The sequence below is a fragment of the Gobio gobio genome, assembly GCF_949357685.1.
Source record: "Gobio gobio genome assembly, chromosome: 16".
NCBI classification, from domain to species: domain Eukaryota; kingdom Metazoa; phylum Chordata; class Actinopteri; order Cypriniformes; family Gobionidae; genus Gobio; species Gobio gobio.
This window is the reverse complement of record NC_137109.1, coordinates 35,066,530-35,085,679: the sequence shown is the minus strand read 5'-3', so window position 1 is coordinate 35,085,679 and position 19,150 is coordinate 35,066,530. Positions and strand designations below refer to the sequence as shown.

Sequence of the window (19,150 nt, the reverse complement as noted above, 5' to 3'; positions counted from 1 at the left end):
TTTTGTGTTTTGTACTTTTCTTTATAAAGGCTTATGCTTAAAAAGAGCATTCACATTTTTCTTTGGATTTTCCATATGCCTGCTGCAATCAGTTAAATGTTAGCAAATCACACTTGTACTCTTACTCAGTTACATTTCCTAGGTCAAAAATCTCAAGATGAGTCCAAAAATAGAGAAACCCCCGTGCCATTGAATAATTTTTTTTTTTTTTTTTTTTTTTTTGCATTGAAATGAAGCATATATGTGTTACTTTTTTAGTGTAATTTTTATTTTTATATATGTTGTATATTGCAACATTTCGAGTTATATTACATTAAAAAAATAAAAGTTAGATTTTTGGCCCTTTTGTAGTAAAAAGTTTGGGGACCTCTGATCTAAACCAGTATGCCCACTGAGTGACACTAGAGAGGCTACTCAGGCTCGTTTTGTTCCGGATTGGAAACCTCGCGTTTTCTCGCGATATGAGATTGACGACTGCTGCAGAATTCAAACAAACTTGCCGTTTGAAAGTACGGAAAGCAGGAAAGCAGGAAAGCGGTTGGGGCCATTCTTCAGATATAATATTGTTATCACCTTATCACCAACTACCCATTAAATCTAAAGGTAAACACATTTAGACATATACTCTGTTCTGGAGCTATCAATTATACGTGGGACAAAGAAAACCGACTTCTTATGAATTCCACGCGATGTTTTTGATCGACGTTTGCAAAGTTAATTTGACTTTGACATCAGATTCTGTCTCTGTCATTTAAGTTACGTTAACGTTAACGTTACTCACCTTCGTGGTTTTTTCCAGAAATGTATGACTTGGAAAATAAAGACAGCCTTAGTCAATGACTGACGCATTACATATAAAGTCATATGCATTATATACATACACATACACACACACACACACATATATATATATATATATATATATATATATATATATATATATATATATATATATATATATATATATATATATAACGTTATATATATAATGACTTTCTTGTATGTCCTATGTTATGGGGACAAAATGTGCCCCACAAAGATGGCAATATCTGAAATCTTTGACTTTGTGGGGACTTTTGGTTCACGTGAGGATTCGGAAAACAGCTTATAAATCATATCAAGTGATGTTTTTGGAAATCTAAAAATGTTGAAAGTTTTCTGTGATTTAGTTTAGGGGACATAATATACAGTTTGTTCTATATAAAAATCATTGTGTCTATGAAAAGACCCAATGCAAACATGGAAACTCATGCATGTGTGTGTGTGTGTGTGTGTGTGTGTGTGTGTGTGTGTGTGTGTGTGTGTGTGTGTAAAAAACAAAAGTCTACACTTACACAATTAATAATCACATAATGTTACAGTCCTTTCATCTCATTTCAGATGTCAGACCTAGAGGATGAGAATAAAGTGTTGCGGCGGAAGGTACAGGAAATAGAAGAGGCTCTTCAGAGGGCTGGACAGTATGGTCTTCAACTTTTGGATGACAAAATGGATCTGCACAACAAATTGGAGGAACAGCAAATCGAGATGTCCAGTGTCATTGAGGTACTGTCTCTGCATCATTTGACCGTCACAGTATAACGATTGACAGTCTAGGCCTACTTGATCAGTAGGCTTAAATTATTTCTTAAATGTGGTAAAATGTAATTTTCACAGTATTCTGTAATTGCAGGCCCTGGAACAAGAAAAATACTCTTTGCAAAGGGAAGTTGAATTAAAGGCCCGCATGTTGGAAAGTCTGCGATCAGAATTTGATCTTGTTAGAAACCAACAGAAACATCAAATGGAGCAGCAACAAACTCTGCTGGAGAGGAACCATGCTCTTGAGCTCGGCGACTTAAAGAATAAGGTTAGCTTACGGTATATGCTTTTTATGTTCAGAAGTGGTAGGTTTTTCCCCATATTTATGTTCAAACAGGGTTTCCGTGGGTCTTAAAAAGTCTTAATTTGACCTTCCACAATTTAAGGCCATAGAAATTTCTTAAATTGAATCAGAAAGTCTTAAATTCAATATCATGGCATTAAATTAGGGCCCTATGATTTCTGCGATGCAGAAAATATGGACGGAATTGCAGAATCCATTCATAAAAATGGAATTTACTGTATAATGCCACGGAATTAGTCACATTTTGGACGAATAAATTAAAAGTTTGTCAGTACATTTAAAGGGATAGTTCATCCAAAAATGACAATTCTGTCATCATTTACTCTAATTTACCTATTGTCGTTCCAAACCCGTAAGACTTTTGTTCATATAAAGCGATCGAGTCTCTTGAAAAAATTTGGAATAAACCGCTTAATTCATTTGGAGAATTTGGTTCATACTCTTTCTGAACTTTTTGAAGCGTCAAAGTGGTAGTTGCATATACTGTCAATGGAGGGACAGAAATCTCTCAGATTTAATTAAAAAAATATTAATTTGTGTTCTAAATATGAATGAAAGTCAGTAAAAATTAAAACAGAATAAACTATAAAACAAAGCAAAATTATAAAACTGATTTCATAGGGCCCTAAATTTATTTCCAAAATTAAATGATATGCACGGCAAAAATGCTCTTCCTTAGGATTTTTGTTTTCCAGTTAAAATTTAAAAAAAAATCCTTAGATCAAGATACATAAGAAATTACGTTGTTTTCTGAGAAATTGAACAAAATTAAGTGAGTTTGTGCTAAATACAAGAACAAATATCTGCCATTGGGTATGAAAATTACTTGCATTTGAATTAAGTTGATTTTTATGAACCCACTGGCAGATATTTGTTCTTGTTTTAATCATAAAATATATATAATATAACTCATTGTGTGCTTAGACATTTACATTTAGAGATGTGGGGAGTGTTTGGGAAACCAATCTGAAATCTGAATTTGGTGATGCAACGAGTAGCAAAGAAATTACACACTAGGTTTAGGCATAATTTCAAAAAGTTGCTTATTGTCCCGAAAAGGGAAGTTATCTAATTTTTGTTGCTGATAAAATGCCTTTGTAGGTGGAGAAAATGAAGACAGATTTAGAGGAGGCTCAACTTGCTGAGAAGCAGATGAGACACAAGCTGGACCAGCAGTCTGAAGCACTAAACAGCAAAACCGAAGAACTGCGTGTCCTTACAGAACGTGCACATGAAACAATGTCCTCGGAGATACTTGAACTGCAAGTGCAGAAGATGGACATGGAATCAGCAATGGTGGAGTACTTTCCAATCTTTCCAAAGGAAATTCGTAGAATGTTTCATAGAAATAAGCAATTTCAAGTGTGCCCTTGGTGTTGAAGTGTGATCTTGTCTTGCAGGCGTCTTTTGAGCAGGAGCTTCAGGAGGCACGATACAAAGACGAGCAACTACATTTGGCCAACACTACCCTCCAGAGGCAACTGGAGAGACTCACAGAAGAGAAGGAAGAGAGAGAGAAAGAGGCAGTGTCCTGCTTCAATGCTTTGGAGGCATGTCAATTAACATTTTCAAGTAAACATGTTTATAAAACGTGTGTTTACACTACCTTACAAAAGTTTGGTGTCTTAAAGATTTTTGGAAGAAGTCTATTATGGCTTGTCAAAGCAGCATTTATTTGACTCAAAATACAATAAAACAGTATTATTGTAAAATATTATTACAAATTAAAATATATTTTTTACTATTTTAACATATTTTAAAATGTTATTTATTCATGTGATGGCAAAGCAGACATTACTCCAGTCTTAAGTGTCACATGATCCTTCAGAAATCATTCTAATATGCTGATTTGATGAAACGTTTCTTAAAATTGTGTGCTTGAAGTTTTTGTTAAAACTGTGATACAATTTATGAATCGAACATTCAAAAGAACAGCATTTTTTTTGTTACAATGTTCAAGTCTTTACTGTCACTTTTTATTAATTTAATGTGTCCTTGCTAAATATGAATTTCCCCAAACTTTTGAACTGTACTGTATATTGATAACGTTACAGTACTGCCGGTAATGCTCTAGAAGAATATTTATTATTGTCATAAGTATATTATTCACATGGAATTGTGATGCACATTTTCTGCACGGACTGAGGAGGAAAATACAGAAAAATATTCAACCGTTTTTGTTCTACTCGCTGTAGAAAGCTCGTGAAGCCAACCAAGACCTTCAGATCCAACTGGAACAGGTGTTGCAGCAGGCACAAGATCCAAACAGCAAGGGCAATTCTTTGTTTTCTGAGGTACAGTATTGAGTATTACTTGTAGTACTTTCTTTATAACTAAGGCTTAATTTAGAGAGAAACTGAATAACATTTTATATCAATGCTAGTACACCTAATACATTTAGTATAAACAGTTAATATGGTGAATTGTATTGCTTCATAATAATAAAATAGTTTTGTGTTTTGTGAAGTTTCACTTTCTTTTTTTGTACTGCAAAATATTTGGATTTGTACAGGTAGAGGACAAGAGAGCAGAGATGGAGCGGCAGCTGAACAGCATGAAAAGACAGACAGAGTCTCTACAAAAGCAGCATGCACTCACCAAACAACATATGCACCGCATGAAGGTAAATAGTGTTTTTTGAGAAATGCTTTAAATTTTATTTATAGTTTTCCTCATTATTGTTTTCCTTGTGTCTGCTGTTTTAGATGCAGATTGCCACTCTTATGCAACTTCAGGGCAACAGGGCCAACCCAGCCCAGCTTGAACGATTGCAATTCATGTTATCTGACAAAAACAATGAGATAGAAAGCCTGATGATGAAAGTAAGAGAACTGGAGAAAGAGAAGGTAAGCTTAGCATATTACATCCAGCATTGAAATAAAACATTACAGTTTGAGAAATGTCTCTAACGACTCTGTCGCCAACAGACGAATGCAACAGGCCAACATCCACCTCCTCCGTCTAAAGAAGGCGAGCTTATGGATGAGACTTATTACACAGACCTATTAAAAATGCAACTTTCAAATTCAAAGTAAGTTTTCTCTCATTAATTATTTGCACTGGTGTTGGTATTTTAGTACTTTTCAATGCAATTATGACATGCATTTGTATAGGAAGGATGCAGAGAAACTGAAAGACGAGTTGTCCATGGCAAGAATGAAGTCCCTTTCTGAAAGTCAGAGAGTGTTGGAGTTGGAGAGGAAACTCTATGGCACAGAGCAAGCGTTGAAACAAAGACACAGTGACAATATGAGGCTCCAAGTCAAGCTTGAAGAACTAAAGATGAAATACACACCTAATGGTAAATTGTTTAATCTCTGAGCCCTAGTTTTCTACATGAACCAGTGTAGTGCAACAGTCGGGTTCCGAAAGTAAAAATCCCATTAATTTTTAATAATAACATATAAAGCTTTAAAGACCGACCTACTGTGAGCAACAAGGTTTTTAACCGATGGCATATGTCATCAGCCTGCATTTTTCAACTTGTTTTAAAAAAAATTGTGGAATCCCTGCTAATACACTGCATTACCCATGAGTCTCTAAAGAAATCTCCACCAATTAGAAAACAAGCGAATGAACTCTAGCGCCCACTCCCATGAAGCACTACGAATTTCACGATAGAGTCAGTCTCCCTGCGTTCACAAAAACAACTTAAATTCTAATGTATATATATATATATATATATATATGCATATTAGTTAACGTCCATATACACTTTTTTTCTCTTATTATTTTTAATTCACAGTGCTTCAGGGGATTGTAGTTCTTTCCCTCATTAAAAATTTGGTAAACAGTAGCTCAAGCATGAGAACCAATGATCTTCATTCTCGTGTCACACCAGCAGGTTTGAGATTTCTCAAGAACCAATGAGGTTTGTTTTCGCACGTACTGCACTGTTGTACTACTGTACTGCTCAACAAGTACTGTTGAGCTTCTGTTTATGTTAGCGGATCAATGCTTTGTAGGGGAATTGACAGATAAAGACCTAAGGACCAGATATGATGAATGAAGACCCGGAGTCAGAAGTTAAAGGGATAGTTCACACAAAAATGAAAATTACCCCATGACATACTCACCCTCAAGCCACCCTAGGCGCATATGACATTCAATTGACTTTTTAAGTCAATTGAAGAAAACTTCAGTGAAGAATAGTTTGCGGTTTCATCAGCAGAACTCACAAGGAGTTCTTAGGCCGCCCTGTGTACATTCACAGTTTCACAGCAATTATACCTTACACAGATCACTAAGCTATGTCATTACTTCAGGCTGAATGGTTCTGATTGGCTAAGAAATAGATAACTCCACACATGGACTGATAGGCAGAAGCATATCTCCATCAATGATACGGCTGACAACAAGGCCCTGGTTTAGGCATGAAGTGACCCTCCTAGGTCACACAACTGCGTTTCTATGCGTCGAGGAAAGCAAGTAATTCCATCTCCCCAGGGTGCCAGTTGTTCACCTCACCAATACTGATCAGTAACAAAGAATACTAGTACAGATACACAGCTTCTTCAAGGTTGGAGTTGGTCAAGCTCTTGCTCTAAATAGGAAACTGTCCCAAAACATACTGATATCCAGTTCTTTCTCAGTAAGAAGTTCAGACAATATTTGTCATTCTCTAGTGTTAGCATTGAAAAGTAAAGGAAGTGCTTTAACTAAGAATTGGTCATGTAAGTGTTAGGCTGAAGCGACCCCAGTGACCTCGGCTGTCTTGGTCAGCTAGAAGAGTATGTTTTAACATATGTTGGGTGCCTCTCTCGAAAACATGGAGAGAGAACATTCCATTAAACATACATATAATTATATACGTAAATCTCATAAGCTTGTAGAAGTCATTCAAATAATTTAATATGTAGAAGGATAAATATTGATTAGTACCTTTTTAATAGTAATCAGTCATTACAAATCTCTCAAAAGGATGGATATATATATAATATATAATATATATATATATATATATATATATATATATATATATATATATATATATATATATATATATATAATATAATATAATATAATATAATATAATATAATATATATATATATATATATATATATATATATATATATATATATATATATATATATATATATATAATATAATATATATATAATATATATTGATGTGGCAATGAATCCCGGAATTGGACCCTTCAAGCTTATTTGTGAATAAAAGCCTAAATTAATTCTGCCTGAAATAAATCATATAAAGTGATTTTGTCTCTTCAGAAGGCTTGAACTAAACCAATCAATTAATATGAATTTATTTAACGATTTCTTTATGAACGCTTTGAACTGCCGAGAGTTTTAGGTGGATAGACTTTCAATTTTGGGACAGAAATCTCTCAAATTTAATTAAAAATGCCTTCATTTGTGTTCTGAAGATGAACAAAAATCTTGTGGGTTTGAAATGACATAAGAGTGAGTCATTTTCAATTTTGGTTGAACTATCCCTTTTAGTACACAGTCTTGTACTTTTGTCTTTTTGTCTGATTTTTAAATGCTATTTTGCTTCAAACAAAAAAAGTTTGTATTGTTGTGGTTCAAAGCTGGTTGGTTTGGTTTATGGCAGCGTTTCCACCGCAGGAACTTTCCCCAGGAACTAGGAACTTTGAGGTGGTACTCGGTGTGTTTCAACCGCAGGAACCAGGGTCTAAATGAAGTTCCGGGTAAATATATCCCCCTCCGAAAGTCCCTGCTCGCGAGGTAGTACTTTTTCAAAGTTCAGGAACTTTCGGGGGTGACGCCATTTTTAAAAGTCTTTTGCGAGGTTCGTTCTGCGTTCAGTAAATATCAGTCTTGCTCCTTCTGTCCGATGGCGTGCGTTCGTCTCAGCAATCTCACGGTCAAATGTCCGTAATAGCTGATAACATACGTTGTCTTATTTCAGAAAACGCTTTAATATCAGTGCTCGTCTCTTTTCCACCGTTTTGTTAATTACCTCTTTAGTAAACCAATATAACCATCAAAAGCAGCACAGCTTGAATCTCCTCCATACTTGTTATTGTTGCAGACACTATCGCACAAAAATGATTACTGTTCGTTGGTGACTGGGAGGAACAGTCGCGCGCAGTCCCACGTCTCCGGACTAATTTGCCTAATCTTCACAGTACTTTAGACGGCAGTGGAAATGCAGACAGTAGCGGATCTGGGGGGAAAAAGTTCCTGTAAAAAAAGTTCCTGGTACAAATTGTTCCGGGTAATTTCGGTGGCAACGGGGCTAATGACTTTTTAAAAATACCAATGTGAAAAATACATTCCCTGAAAAAGTGGTTAGGTATTTTTTATTTAGTTAACTGCTTTAATAATTCATCCTTGTGCTGCTATTTTATACTGGTCATAAATGTAGCATTGTTATGTATTCAGAGGTGAACAAAGCCCAAGTACAGAAACGCCGCCGGGAGAAGTTTCCTGTAGCAGTTCCAGAGGAAAAGTCAGTACCTAGCAATGAGGATACTGCAACCATGGATACTGAGCCGAGCAAGGGCTTGAGTGAAAATACTGAAGAAAAAACCCTGAGTCATCCCGTTGAGAAACCAGTTGTGATCCCGTTGCAGTCTGCACAACCCACAGAGCCCAACCCTGTCATGCCCCGTGAGAACAAGTCTGTCCGAATCTGTGAGGATCCCCCAGTCTGCATTCCTGATGCGCCCAGGTCAGTGCCAACCTCTGCATGCCAGCCCTTCTCCTTTCTGCTGCGCTGTGTCAACTTTACAGTGTTTGTCATCTTCCTCTTCCTGGGTTTTATGAGAACATTCACTCCTCGACCATCACTTCCTGCTCTACCGCTGCCTCTCAGGAATCCTGTGGCTCGAAGGAACTTATTTTAACATTTAATCCCACGAGATCTTGGTTTAATGACTAGACTTTAAGAAGATTACATTGTGAAATGTAGCCTGATATTTGAGTAATACAAGAGTTAACCTTTTTTGCTCTTCAACTGTCAGACCTTTTTAACAGTGAGATTAATTTTTTTTACGCTTAACGAATTACTCCTGTGGCAGTAGTAAATAGTACAAATGTTAACTTAAAAATGTTGTTCTATGACATTGAATTTTAGCACTTCTATATTATGAACCACCTCAAACTGAATAAGTTGCCTGTATGTCTCCTGTAAGTGACTCCAATAGCAAGGAAGAGGATCAAACCCATCATAGCAGTGAAGAGGAGGAGAACTGGAGAACTGAAAGGAAGAAGAAAAAGTACCAACAACCCACTCATGTTAACTCATCAAAAACCATGGCAAACGAATGTGCACAACAGTAGTTTGGCTAATGCAAAATGTGAATTATTTGTCATATTTAAAAAAACAATAACAAGATATCGAATAAGTATTGTGGCGGGTTTGTAATGTACAATTTGTTACTTGTCCTGTCTATGCACATGATATGTAGCAACCCCCCACACACACACACACACATGTATCAATACCTCTTTAATATAATTAACTATTTGAACCAGTTTGAATTAAAAAGAATGAATGCAGACTTAATAAACTTAATTATCTTGCTTACTGTATATGTTGTAATGGACTTCCTGTGTACCATTATTTCTATGTTCTATAATGATTAATAAACATTTAGATGAGATGTTTACAATTATAGCCAGATTGTGATGGTCAGCTTTTTTTCCCGTAATTGATACAAGCCAATGTGTTATTGTAGTTACTTATTTGTAAATTTGAGTTAGTCTTGGAATTTATATACATATTTGTATTATGTTGTTTGAGTAATCCATATCCTCCTGGGACCCAGGAATAGACTTTTGTCCACTGTAGTGGACATTATATTTTAGTGAATTTCTGTGACATCATACATGTCACAGTCTGGATGTCCTGTAAAGATTCGGGGCTTTGCAGAGATACCAAATGTTTGTGGAGGTTTCATCAGGTTAACAACTTCTTCTTGGAAAATGGCTGACATTAATGTTTAGCACTCTTATGGAAATATGATAATATTTTGTAATTATAATTTAAATCGCATTAATTTTCAAATTGTTATAAATAAACATCTCAGGAAAATGCTATGGGGTTTCTAATCAAAATATGACTTTCTGTTAGAAAATAGGGCATTGATTTCATACATGTCCACTGTAGTGGTCGCAGGACTTAAATCATGTTTATCAGGCATTTTGGAGACATAACAAGTGAATAGGGAAAGAAATTACATATCAATATTCCTAGGAAATATTAGATATTATTATGAAAATGTTACCAAAATTATTCCTCCCATTATTACACTTTCCTTACATATTGCACCAAGAACACATTAATATGCAAATTAGATGCAGTGTATAGATACATTGTATTGGATGGGAAAATCCAAGTATGGCCATTTTACCCACACATTGCATAAAGTAAAATGGTATATCAATGCATTCCGTTATATCTTTCATAACATAGTTCAGAATCATCTTTAAATAAAGTTTGTTTTAAAAAAATCCTAAACCTAGAAATTGATTGGTGAATGAAAAATAAATTCCATTGTTTTTGCCTATACATGCAATTTCATGTCTTTTTTTTTTTTTTTAAACAACTGAGTCCTGGTGTCAACTACAGGACATATCATAACATATGAATAAAATATCATTTTCCATTTGTTTCTAATGGCTCTACTTAATGACATAAAAAACGTTTCTTTTTTTCTGGGTCCCAGGAGTATATATACGCAATTAACAGGTAGTTTACATTTCTACCCTTGTGTCCTTTTGTGTTGTGTTCCTAATTTTCTATTTAAAGAATAATTATTGTTCATGTAGCTTTTATAACCTCTTATGAATCTTAATTTTTGACTGACAAAAAATAGCGGCATGTTTGTCGAATACGCATGGCGCATGATGTTTAAAAACTGTCTTTGATTGCGTCTTGAAAATGTGTATCTTCTTGCAGCCAATCACCTAGACCAGAAAGAATGACGTTCTCCTAAAACGCATACACTTGCTTTTATCTGATTGGTTCACGTATGTCTTTCAGATGGACTGCGGAAATGCACACATTTCTTGCTGGATAGTACAGCCGCTAAACTCAAAACGTTAACAGATTAATCAAACCAAACCTATTTAGATGTATTTACGGAAGAATGGGCAAACCAAGAATGAGTTAATTTAGTAAAAGTTTGGGAATGGATTTTGGGTTCTGCTGGTCTCCTGGCAATGGATGACGTATGATTGTTTATCAGGTTACTTTTTATGTTTTATCTCTACGCATATTGCCTTTTTTCCAAGATAATGACTAGACTTAAAATGCAAAACAAGTGGAGTACCAAACTTGGAGTCGCAATCATTTTTTGGGTTTTCAGTGTTCAGTTCATATCTGCCCACAATGTGAAGGTAAGAACTGCTGTTTGGATGTTACATATTTCATATTTATTTTATCCTAATGCTTTAATAACAGTGTAATGTTTGGCTGTACAGTCCCCAACAGCCCTGTCTATCACAGAAGGTTCAGGTGATCATAACAAGAGAGAAGAAACAGATATAGAGATAGAAAATGAGGATCCTGAAGATCTGGAGGTCTTTAGACCTACAGACAAGTGGCAAACTCTCAAACCAGGTGGCTATATTCCCATGACGACAGTTGTGTCCTAAAATAAATATATATTTAACAGATGTTTATCTGTTATTAAATTTAGGTCATGCAGTTCCAGCAGGCTCTCATGTCAGACTGAATCTTCAGACCGGCCACAGAGAGGTCAAAATGGGAGAGGAGGAAGGTCTCAAATACCGGAAAGATGGAAATGGGTATAGTAATAAAGAATATAGTATTCTACAATAAATACTATATCATATAGTTAATAGTCCCCCCCCCCCCCCCCCCCCTGTGGTGAAGGCAAGGGATGGTGAATGTGCAAGGCCCTTCATTCACAGCTGAAGAGTTGAAAAAGGCTCTGAAAAATTTTAAACAAGGAATGGATGATCCTGTTGACACAAAACAAGTATGTTCAATTCAGGTTATCTCTAAGCATTTTCCTTGATTGCTTATTGAGTTTTTGAATCAAGATGTTTGAATATAGGAGGACGATGCGGTGAGGGCCCAATTTCGTCCCATCGAAGAGCTGAAAAAAGACATGGAGGCACTCAACATGCTTGTAGAGACAGATGTTCAAGTTATGATGAAACTTTTGAACCAATTCAATAATACTAACAGCACAACTAATGAAAAAGTCAAAGCTCTTCTTGACCTGGAGTACCTTGTGCACCAGGTAACGCTTTGATTATGATTATGAAACAAAATGTGTCCAAATTTTTTCAGTCTTTGAACCTCATTGTTTTTTCATATAGGTAGATAATGCCCAAAATTTGGTGTCCATGGGAGGAATGCAATTGGTTATAAATGCTTTAAACAGTACAGACATTCGTCTCCAGGAGAGTGCTGCGTTTGTGCTCGGATCTGCTGTTTCAAGGTAATTGGTGTTCTCTCAAGCAAAATTGCTGCCCACACATGATTTAATGTGCAGTCACATTTAACGTTGTTCAGTGAACTTTCGCGATCGAAATCCAGTCCTTTCAATAGCAATCCACGCATGCTATTTTGAATAAGGGTGAAAGAGTTCCCCACACACATTTCGCAGCAGGTTCAAGTTGGTCATGTTGATCAACAGAAAGCTTCTTGGTTTAAAAGTGACTTCTGTGTAAGCTGTTCTTCATACAATAGACAGTGGACCTTTTTACCTGTGTAATCCTGTGTACTGTGACCCCACCTTTACACTGATGCAATTCATCATTTTTTTTTAGTAATCCGTCAGTGCAAGTTGAGGCAGTAGAAGGTGGTGCGTTACAGAAGCTGCTGATATTGCTTGCCACTCAGCGACCAATGGCAGTTAAGAAAAAGGTAAAAACTAACAAGAGTATCGGCACTATGCTGTTAATAATTAAATTGTCTTCATGATAGTTAAATGTTTGTGAATTAATCACCTACTTTTGACATTGTGATTTAATACAGGCGTTATTTGCTGTGGCCTCACTACTGCGTCTCTTCCCGTTTGCTCAAAGTCACTTTCTGAAGCTTGGTGGTGTGCAGATGCTTAGCGAACTGTTTCAAACTCCAGGGGCCGAGGCCCTCCGTGTGAGAATCATCACGGTTCTCTACGATATGATCACTGAGAAGGTTCATATTTGTTTACAAGTTTAAACTTTGCTACACTAGTACTATGCAAAGTTTGGGGTCCATAGGTTTTATTGTTGTTTTCGGTAGAAATTAATACTTTTATTCTGTAAAGATGTATTGCATTTATTAGAAGGGACATTTATAATGTTTCAAATTTCTTTTGAACTTTCTATTCAAAGAATCCTGAAAAAAAAAACATTCACAAAAATATTAAAAATAGAAATGTTTCTTGAGCACCAACTCAGCATATTAGAATGATTTCTGAACACTCAAAAATCTACTTTTGCCAATGAATTACATTTTAAAATATACATTTTATATTACAGAAAAATAAAACATTTAAAATAAAAATATAACAATTTAAAATATTATTTTTAGTCGTAATATTTCACAATATTACAGTTTTTACTGTATTTTTGATCAAATAAATGCAGCCTTGGTGAGCAAGAGACAAAAACATTAACAAGTATTACTAGCCCCAAACTTTTGAATGGTACTTATTTAGAAATGGTTTACATTTTCCGAACTTAAAATGTAATTTCGATGTGTCGAGTTCATTCTTAGAATTCACTGATACTTTGTTTTGTAGGAGTTGATATCTCAGGTGGGAATGGACCTTATACCAGATTCCTCTCACCAGGAACGTTTGCGACAATACGCTGAAGTCGCTCTCTTGCCCGTGTTGGTGGAGCAGGGGTGGTGCAAGCTGGTACCTGAGCTTTTATCGTCACCTGAGCACGACTGGAGAGAGAAGGCCCTGCGCACTCTACTTGCCATGATGGCTCAATGTCACACTCAGTATAAACAGAATCCCTCATTGACAGTCTCTCTTAGTGAACTGCATGAACAATATCAAGAACTGGTGCTCACAGAGCAGGACGTAGGGGAGCAAGACGGTTACTTTGGGGAGATCCTGGCACTTGTGGACTCTATGGTGGTTAAAATGCGACAAGTGTAAATGGGACTGCTCCCGCTTTGGGACATTAAGAACTAATAAAATTATTGAATTCTGAATGGTGGATTTGTTTGGTTGTCTGGCAAATAAGAGCGTTCACAATAAAGACAAGGAAAAATGTTTTTAGTGTACTCTTTCTCATGATGGTTTCATATGGTGATGATAATTTGATACCATTGTTTTTTTTTTTTTTTAATGTGGTGGAACCAAGTAAAATCAGTTTTGACACAAATACACACACCCCCCACTTAATTTATCAGGTTTTATTTTCTTTTAATTGGGCTTTTTTTCATCATAATTCTAATGCAATCTAAGGACAGTTGTATCACCCAGATATATTTTAACTCCCAGATGCCAGAATTTGAATCATTTCAGAAAATAAAAACATGTTCATCAAAGAAAATATGTACTCAATTCACTGTATGATAAAAATAATGTATTTTTGAATAAATTAATTGGACGGTCCAAACAAAAATTGTCATTGACCCACAAGTTGTTAGCTGGCACAGAGAACACATTTTTATGTGTTACACAAAGACTGTTGTTGTGATTTCAAGGACAACAACAACAACTACGTAGGAAAGAAATTCAGAGTATGAATGTTGTTTATTTGAAATTATACTTTTTAATTATTACTTTCATAATAAAATAGAGCTCTTAAGTGCTTCACTGTTTTATTGCATGACATTACATGTTAACAAATCAATGTCTGATAAAATTCCAAATTATAGCATATGACCTTATGGTAAATATACTGATTAATATTTGACATAAAATCATGGCTGTTGTATGGAAAGCCATTATGGAGGCCAGCTGTAACAGCAGTGAAATCAGGGGGTCTCACATTTTCCTTCGTACTTTACATTGACGACCTGGTTACGTCGCCTAAACAGAGAAGATGTGTGTTAGAAGAGGCACAAATACTGATAGAATTGCTGGCAAGAATGCTCACTGTATTGAAAGAATACAAGTCTCTTGCTTTTTTGTCACAGATACTTTTGTCCTCCAAATCAAAACCTGGCTGTTTACTAAATCTTGGCAGTAATTCAAAGCTGACATCTGGGCCTAGCTTGAGATTTCTCACATCTGCTGCCTCAGCCTTATCAAAATGTTGAATTTACATTGCATAAATGTTCAGTTGACGTACTTGCTCTCCCAGTGTAGCATGCACTCATTGGAGTATGTGATACCATCGTCTCCACACACTGGTATGTACTCACGAGTACATCCCAATTCAGGAGTCTCGCCGTCCTATTACGGAGATATCAGAGAGATTCAAACCACATATCATAACACTTTACTTCAACTGTACTTGATTATACACTACTGTTCAAAGGTTTGGGGTCAAATATTTTTATTCAGCAAGGATGCATTCAATTGATCGAAAGTGACAGATTTTTATTTCAAATAAATGCTGTTCTTTTGAATGAAATTATCACGGTTTCCACAAAAATATTAAGCAGCACAACTTTCAAAATTGATAATAATAAGAAAAGGTTACTGAGCACCAAATCAGGAGCACCATAACAATTTTTTTAAATGTAATATTTCACAATGTTACTCATTTCATTGTATTTGTGATCAAATAAATGCAGCCTTGGTGAGCCATAAGAGACTTCTTTCAAAAACGTTAAAATGTTGGTTTTTACTATAACCTACCTCGATCGGATTTGGTTGTGCAGCTGTGAAAACAGCATCAAGAGATATATGATTATGAGAAATGAACCAGGAAAGACACTCATGTTTTCTCTGCTGAAATTCCAGACAAGGCTTAGAATAAAAAAAAAAGTTGCCAAGCCAGTTTTGCTCTTTCGTTTCAACTTATTGAATAGCTTCTAGGTACTTTACATATGTGGTTATCTCTTTTTCCATCTGTTCTGATCTTTACCATTTCAACAAACAGGAATTAACATGTCAAGCATTTCAACATATATTCCCGCAATACTTCAGAATAGGTTTATGTCAGAATGACACCCCAACGAAACAAAATGGTTTTGAGCCAGTTAGCAGTATCTCAGTTCTCATCAGTGTCTTATGACAGAAACCACGGATCTCTACAACATGGACACATTCCAAAATATCACAAAATGGATGGGTCACAAAATGTACAACAAAATGTAATCTTATAAACTGTAACCTTATCATATTTGAATTTTCAAGTGAGCAAACAACAATTTAAAAGTCATTTTCCATATGTTAAACAAAACATTGTGTGTATCTCAAACATGCATATTGTGACACGTAAGTGTCCAATGATGTATATTAAACAACAACGTATAGATTTGGTTTTTAATTAAGATAACTATTACAACATACAGTATTCACGGTTCAGTGTTTTTATATAGGCTACCTAAACAAATGGCAGTTTTGATACTTACCAGAGATGTAAATGAGAACAGAAACGCAGATCAGAATAGCCAACTTCATGGTCACTGTTGTTGAGCGAGTTGGGAGTGGGAAACTAAGCAGATGTGTCTTTGTAGCCGTGGCTCTGTAGTTTTATAGCTTTCGAAATTGACCAACTCTCCTCCCTCTCTCCCATTGTTTCTGCCTACCTAGAAAGAACCTGACTGGTGACATTCGTGTAAGGTCCACAAACAATGACTAAGGGTATTTAGGACTAAGGTCAGTTGTTTTGTGGTTTTGCAATATTATTAGAGAAGCCTTGTCAACAAAGTATATTCTAAAGAAACGATTGAATTAAATTAAACAGAAACAGCAATAGAGAGCCATACTTATTTAAAATAAAAAAGCATAAAATCCCTCTTGTCCTTAAGAGGAGCCGAGCTGGATAATCAGAGGTCTAAATAAAGGTCTCATTTTACAAACACGATGTCTAATTTCATTCAAACTCGAAATGTTTGTCGCAGAAAATAATCTCTCGTTATCTGTAATTGTTTTCCTATTCAATAAATGTCTTGTTTTCAAAATCTACATGGGCTTCACATATGTAGTCATAGGTCATTTTCTTTACTTTGCTGATGGCCTCCTATCAATTTGGGAATGCTCCCCCTCCTGTATCCGGCAAGGATGCATTAAATTGATCAAAAGTGACAGTAAAAAAACCTTTATATTACAAAAGATTTCTATCTCAAATAGATGCTGTTCTTTTGAACTTTCTATTCATCAGTGAAATGTATAAAAAAAAAGATGCATCATAGTTTCCACAAAAATTTTAAGCAGCATAACTGTTTTGAACATTGATAATAATAAGAAATGTTTATTGAGCATCAAATCTGCATGTTAGAATGATTTTTGAAGGTTCATGTGACACCGAAGACTGGAGTAGGGGAGAGCGGGGCACAACCTAGCGCATGGTTAGTTGTAACACACATGGTTTAAAACTTTCCACACATGCCAGGATGACAAAACTTAGTGTATTTACTGGTTGCCATATCAACATTATTTAGAGAAAAATTGCGGCAAAATTTAAAAAATCTTTGGAAGATATCACTTCATATTTGTTTAGCCATACCAAAATTAAATGTCTTACTTTAGTTTAATTTTCCATCTCTGTTTTTTCTGTTTGTTTAAAACTAGACAAATCTGATATTATTTGAATCTTGAGCTGTTCTTTAATGCTGATCTAACCAGCAGAAGACACGGGCCGGGATTAAATCCCAGTTGTGCAGGTGGGGCATGTTGTAACACTGCGTTACAATGAGCCCCTATTAGAACTATGCTATTATATTTTATACTTTTATGAATTCTATTGAGAAACCATGAGAAAAGGTGAATAAAGACTGAGAGTCAATGATCAGAATTTATTAATTATTATTATGTTTTGAACTATGCTGTTTAGCTGTGTTTTGCAGTGTTTTTGTTTTCAAACTCAAAAATTAGCATATTTTAATTATTAAAAAATGCCATTATTTTATTTGAAAAAGTTAATAATTGTATAGTATTGACAAAATATTTTAGTTTGTCTTGGATGTTTTTTATTTTATTATATCAGATAACATTTTAACCTGTAATTTGGTCATGTTACATTGTGCCCCTCACAAGTTACAATGTGCCCCACCTATGGGGCATGTTGTCACATTTCACTTCCATTCTTTCAGGGTAAATCAAGAAAAAGTATACACTGTATTAATGAATCAAAACCACATAATTGTAGCTACTAGACGTGTGAAATTAGCACAGAAACCAATCATGTACCATCTCTTGTTACATGCTACACAAACTGCCAGCCTGGCCTGTCTGACTGTGAATTAATGTAATTTCCTATTTATTCTAATTTATTAATTTTGTCTCTCGAATCAATCTACAACTATGCTCCCTGTAAACATCAGTGTTAATAAATAAATACTCTGAACCCCAAGTGGATTTACACAAACTAAGAAAGTCAAAAAGCGTTAGGTTGTGCCCCGCTCTCCCCTAATGAAGCTAAAAATTCAGGAATACATTTTAAAATATCTTAAAAGAGAAAACAGTTCTTTTAAATTGTAATAATGTTTCACAATATTTCTGTTTTTCCTTTTACTGTCCTGTTTTCAAAATCTGCATGGGATTCACATGCAGTCATAACTCATTTGCTTTATTTTGTTGGCCTCCTATCAGTTTAGAAAAGCTTTTGTTTTCTGAATGTGCTTTTGTCCAACTTGTCTTGAAACCTTCAATCAGGAGATTAGGTAATAATTCATCAGTTTGAGGAGCAGTCAAACAGAACTAAAACTATAATTATTAAGAAGGACGTCTGCAATCACTTAATTGAGAGAATCCTCTAAAGGCGTAGTTCATTCAAAATCATTTACTCGCTGTCATGTTAAGGATTTCAACTCTTACCATTATTTTATTGTCATCTCTTTTCTTCAAAAACAAGAAAGCAAATGGTGACGGAGTCGTTCTGCCTTAAAATATCTTTTTGTGTACTGTTCCGGGAGAAAGAAAGTCAAACATGGTTGAGCACATGATGACAAGGCTGCCCTACAAAGGCCAAAGGCAGTAACTTCATTTTTGGTCGAAAATTAGTTATTGATATTTTTGGGACATTCAAGACCTCCTTTTTCATGTGGATAAGTAATTCCGTTGTTTTATCGAGAAAATAATGGGTTGTCTTAAAGGGATAGTTCACCCAAAAAATGAAAATTCTGTCATCATTTACTCACCCTCAAGTTGTTCCAAAGCTGTATGAGTTTCTTTGTTCTGCTGAACACAAAAGAAGATATTCTGAACAATGTTTGTTAAAGCAGATAGAGCA

At 35.3% G+C, this 19,150-nt stretch overlaps 3 protein-coding genes across 4 annotated transcripts; 2 read left to right on the top strand and 1 right to left on the bottom strand.

The window, feature by feature from the left end:
* Positions 1 to 458: 458 nt before the first annotated feature.
* On the top strand, positions 459 to 9,907 carry spdl1 (spindle apparatus coiled-coil protein 1). 2 transcript variants are annotated; one of them, XM_079838175.1, is made up of 12 exons: positions 459 to 603; positions 1,381 to 1,545; positions 1,673 to 1,849; positions 2,987 to 3,181; positions 3,286 to 3,435; positions 4,081 to 4,179; positions 4,398 to 4,508; positions 4,591 to 4,731; positions 4,813 to 4,916; positions 4,999 to 5,186; positions 8,258 to 8,546; positions 9,010 to 9,907. In XM_079838175.1, exons 2-12 carry the CDS (start codon positions 1,381 to 1,383, stop codon positions 9,155 to 9,157), a joined length of 1,767 nt encoding a protein of 588 aa, XP_079694301.1. In that variant the 5' UTR covers positions 459 to 603; the 3' UTR covers positions 9,158 to 9,907. The 2 variants fall into 2 exon arrangements, with proteins under 2 accessions (XP_079694301.1, XP_079694302.1); XM_079838176.1 differs by having other exon boundaries at positions 466 to 603; positions 9,022 to 9,408.
* Positions 9,908 to 10,842: 935 nt separating this feature from the next.
* sil1 (SIL1 nucleotide exchange factor) lies at positions 10,843 to 14,416 on the top strand. Its single transcript, XM_079838793.1, has 9 exons — positions 10,843 to 11,218; positions 11,303 to 11,441; positions 11,521 to 11,629; positions 11,718 to 11,823; positions 11,902 to 12,090; positions 12,170 to 12,291; positions 12,623 to 12,719; positions 12,831 to 12,995; positions 13,585 to 14,416. The coding sequence occupies exons 1-9, from the start codon at positions 11,078 to 11,080 to the stop codon at positions 13,951 to 13,953; spliced, it is 1,437 nt and encodes a 478-aa protein (XP_079694919.1). The 5' UTR covers positions 10,843 to 11,077; the 3' UTR covers positions 13,954 to 14,416.
* Positions 14,145 to 16,419, bottom strand: LOC307139716 (PI-actitoxin-Avd5a). The gene is made up of 4 exons (XM_079838794.1): positions 16,329 to 16,419; positions 15,610 to 15,632; positions 15,098 to 15,201; positions 14,145 to 14,835 (listed from the first exon to the last, which is right to left on the bottom strand). The coding sequence occupies exons 1-4, from the start codon at positions 16,375 to 16,377 to the stop codon at positions 14,781 to 14,783; spliced, it is 231 nt and encodes a 76-aa protein (XP_079694920.1). The 5' UTR covers positions 16,378 to 16,419; the 3' UTR covers positions 14,145 to 14,780.
* Positions 16,420 to 19,150: the final 2,731 nt, after the last annotated feature.

Excerpts from the sequence above, each read along its gene's own strand:
- sil1 (XM_079838793.1), top strand. The coding sequence starts at position 11,078 with ATGTTTTATCTCTACGCATATTGCCTTTTTTCCAAGATAATGACTAGA. Across the intron at positions 11,442-11,520 it reads GTGGCAAACTCTCAAACCAG|GTCATGCAGTTCCAGCAGGC; the intron begins GTGGCTATATTC and ends TATTAAATTTAG. Across the intron at positions 11,630-11,717 it reads TACCGGAAAGATGGAAATGG|GCAAGGGATGGTGAATGTGC; the intron begins GTATAGTAATAA and ends CCTGTGGTGAAG.
- LOC307139716 (XM_079838794.1), bottom strand. The coding sequence starts at position 16,377 with ATGAAGTTGGCTATTCTGATCTGCGTTTCTGTTCTCATTTACATCTCT. Across the intron at positions 15,633-16,328 it reads TGTTCTCATTTACATCTCTG|CTGCACAACCAAATCCGATC; the intron begins GTAAGTATCAAA and ends CTGTTTTCACAG. Across the intron at positions 15,202-15,609 it reads CACAACCAAATCCGATCGAG|GACGGCGAGACTCCTGAATT; the intron begins GTAGGTTATAGT and ends TCTCCGTAATAG.
- spdl1 (XM_079838175.1), top strand. The coding sequence starts at position 1,381 with ATGTCAGACCTAGAGGATGAGAATAAAGTGTTGCGGCGGAAGGTACAG. Across the intron at positions 1,546-1,672 it reads AGATGTCCAGTGTCATTGAG|GCCCTGGAACAAGAAAAATA; the intron begins GTACTGTCTCTG and ends CTGTAATTGCAG. Across the intron at positions 4,509-4,590 it reads AACATATGCACCGCATGAAG|ATGCAGATTGCCACTCTTAT; the intron begins GTAAATAGTGTT and ends CTGCTGTTTTAG.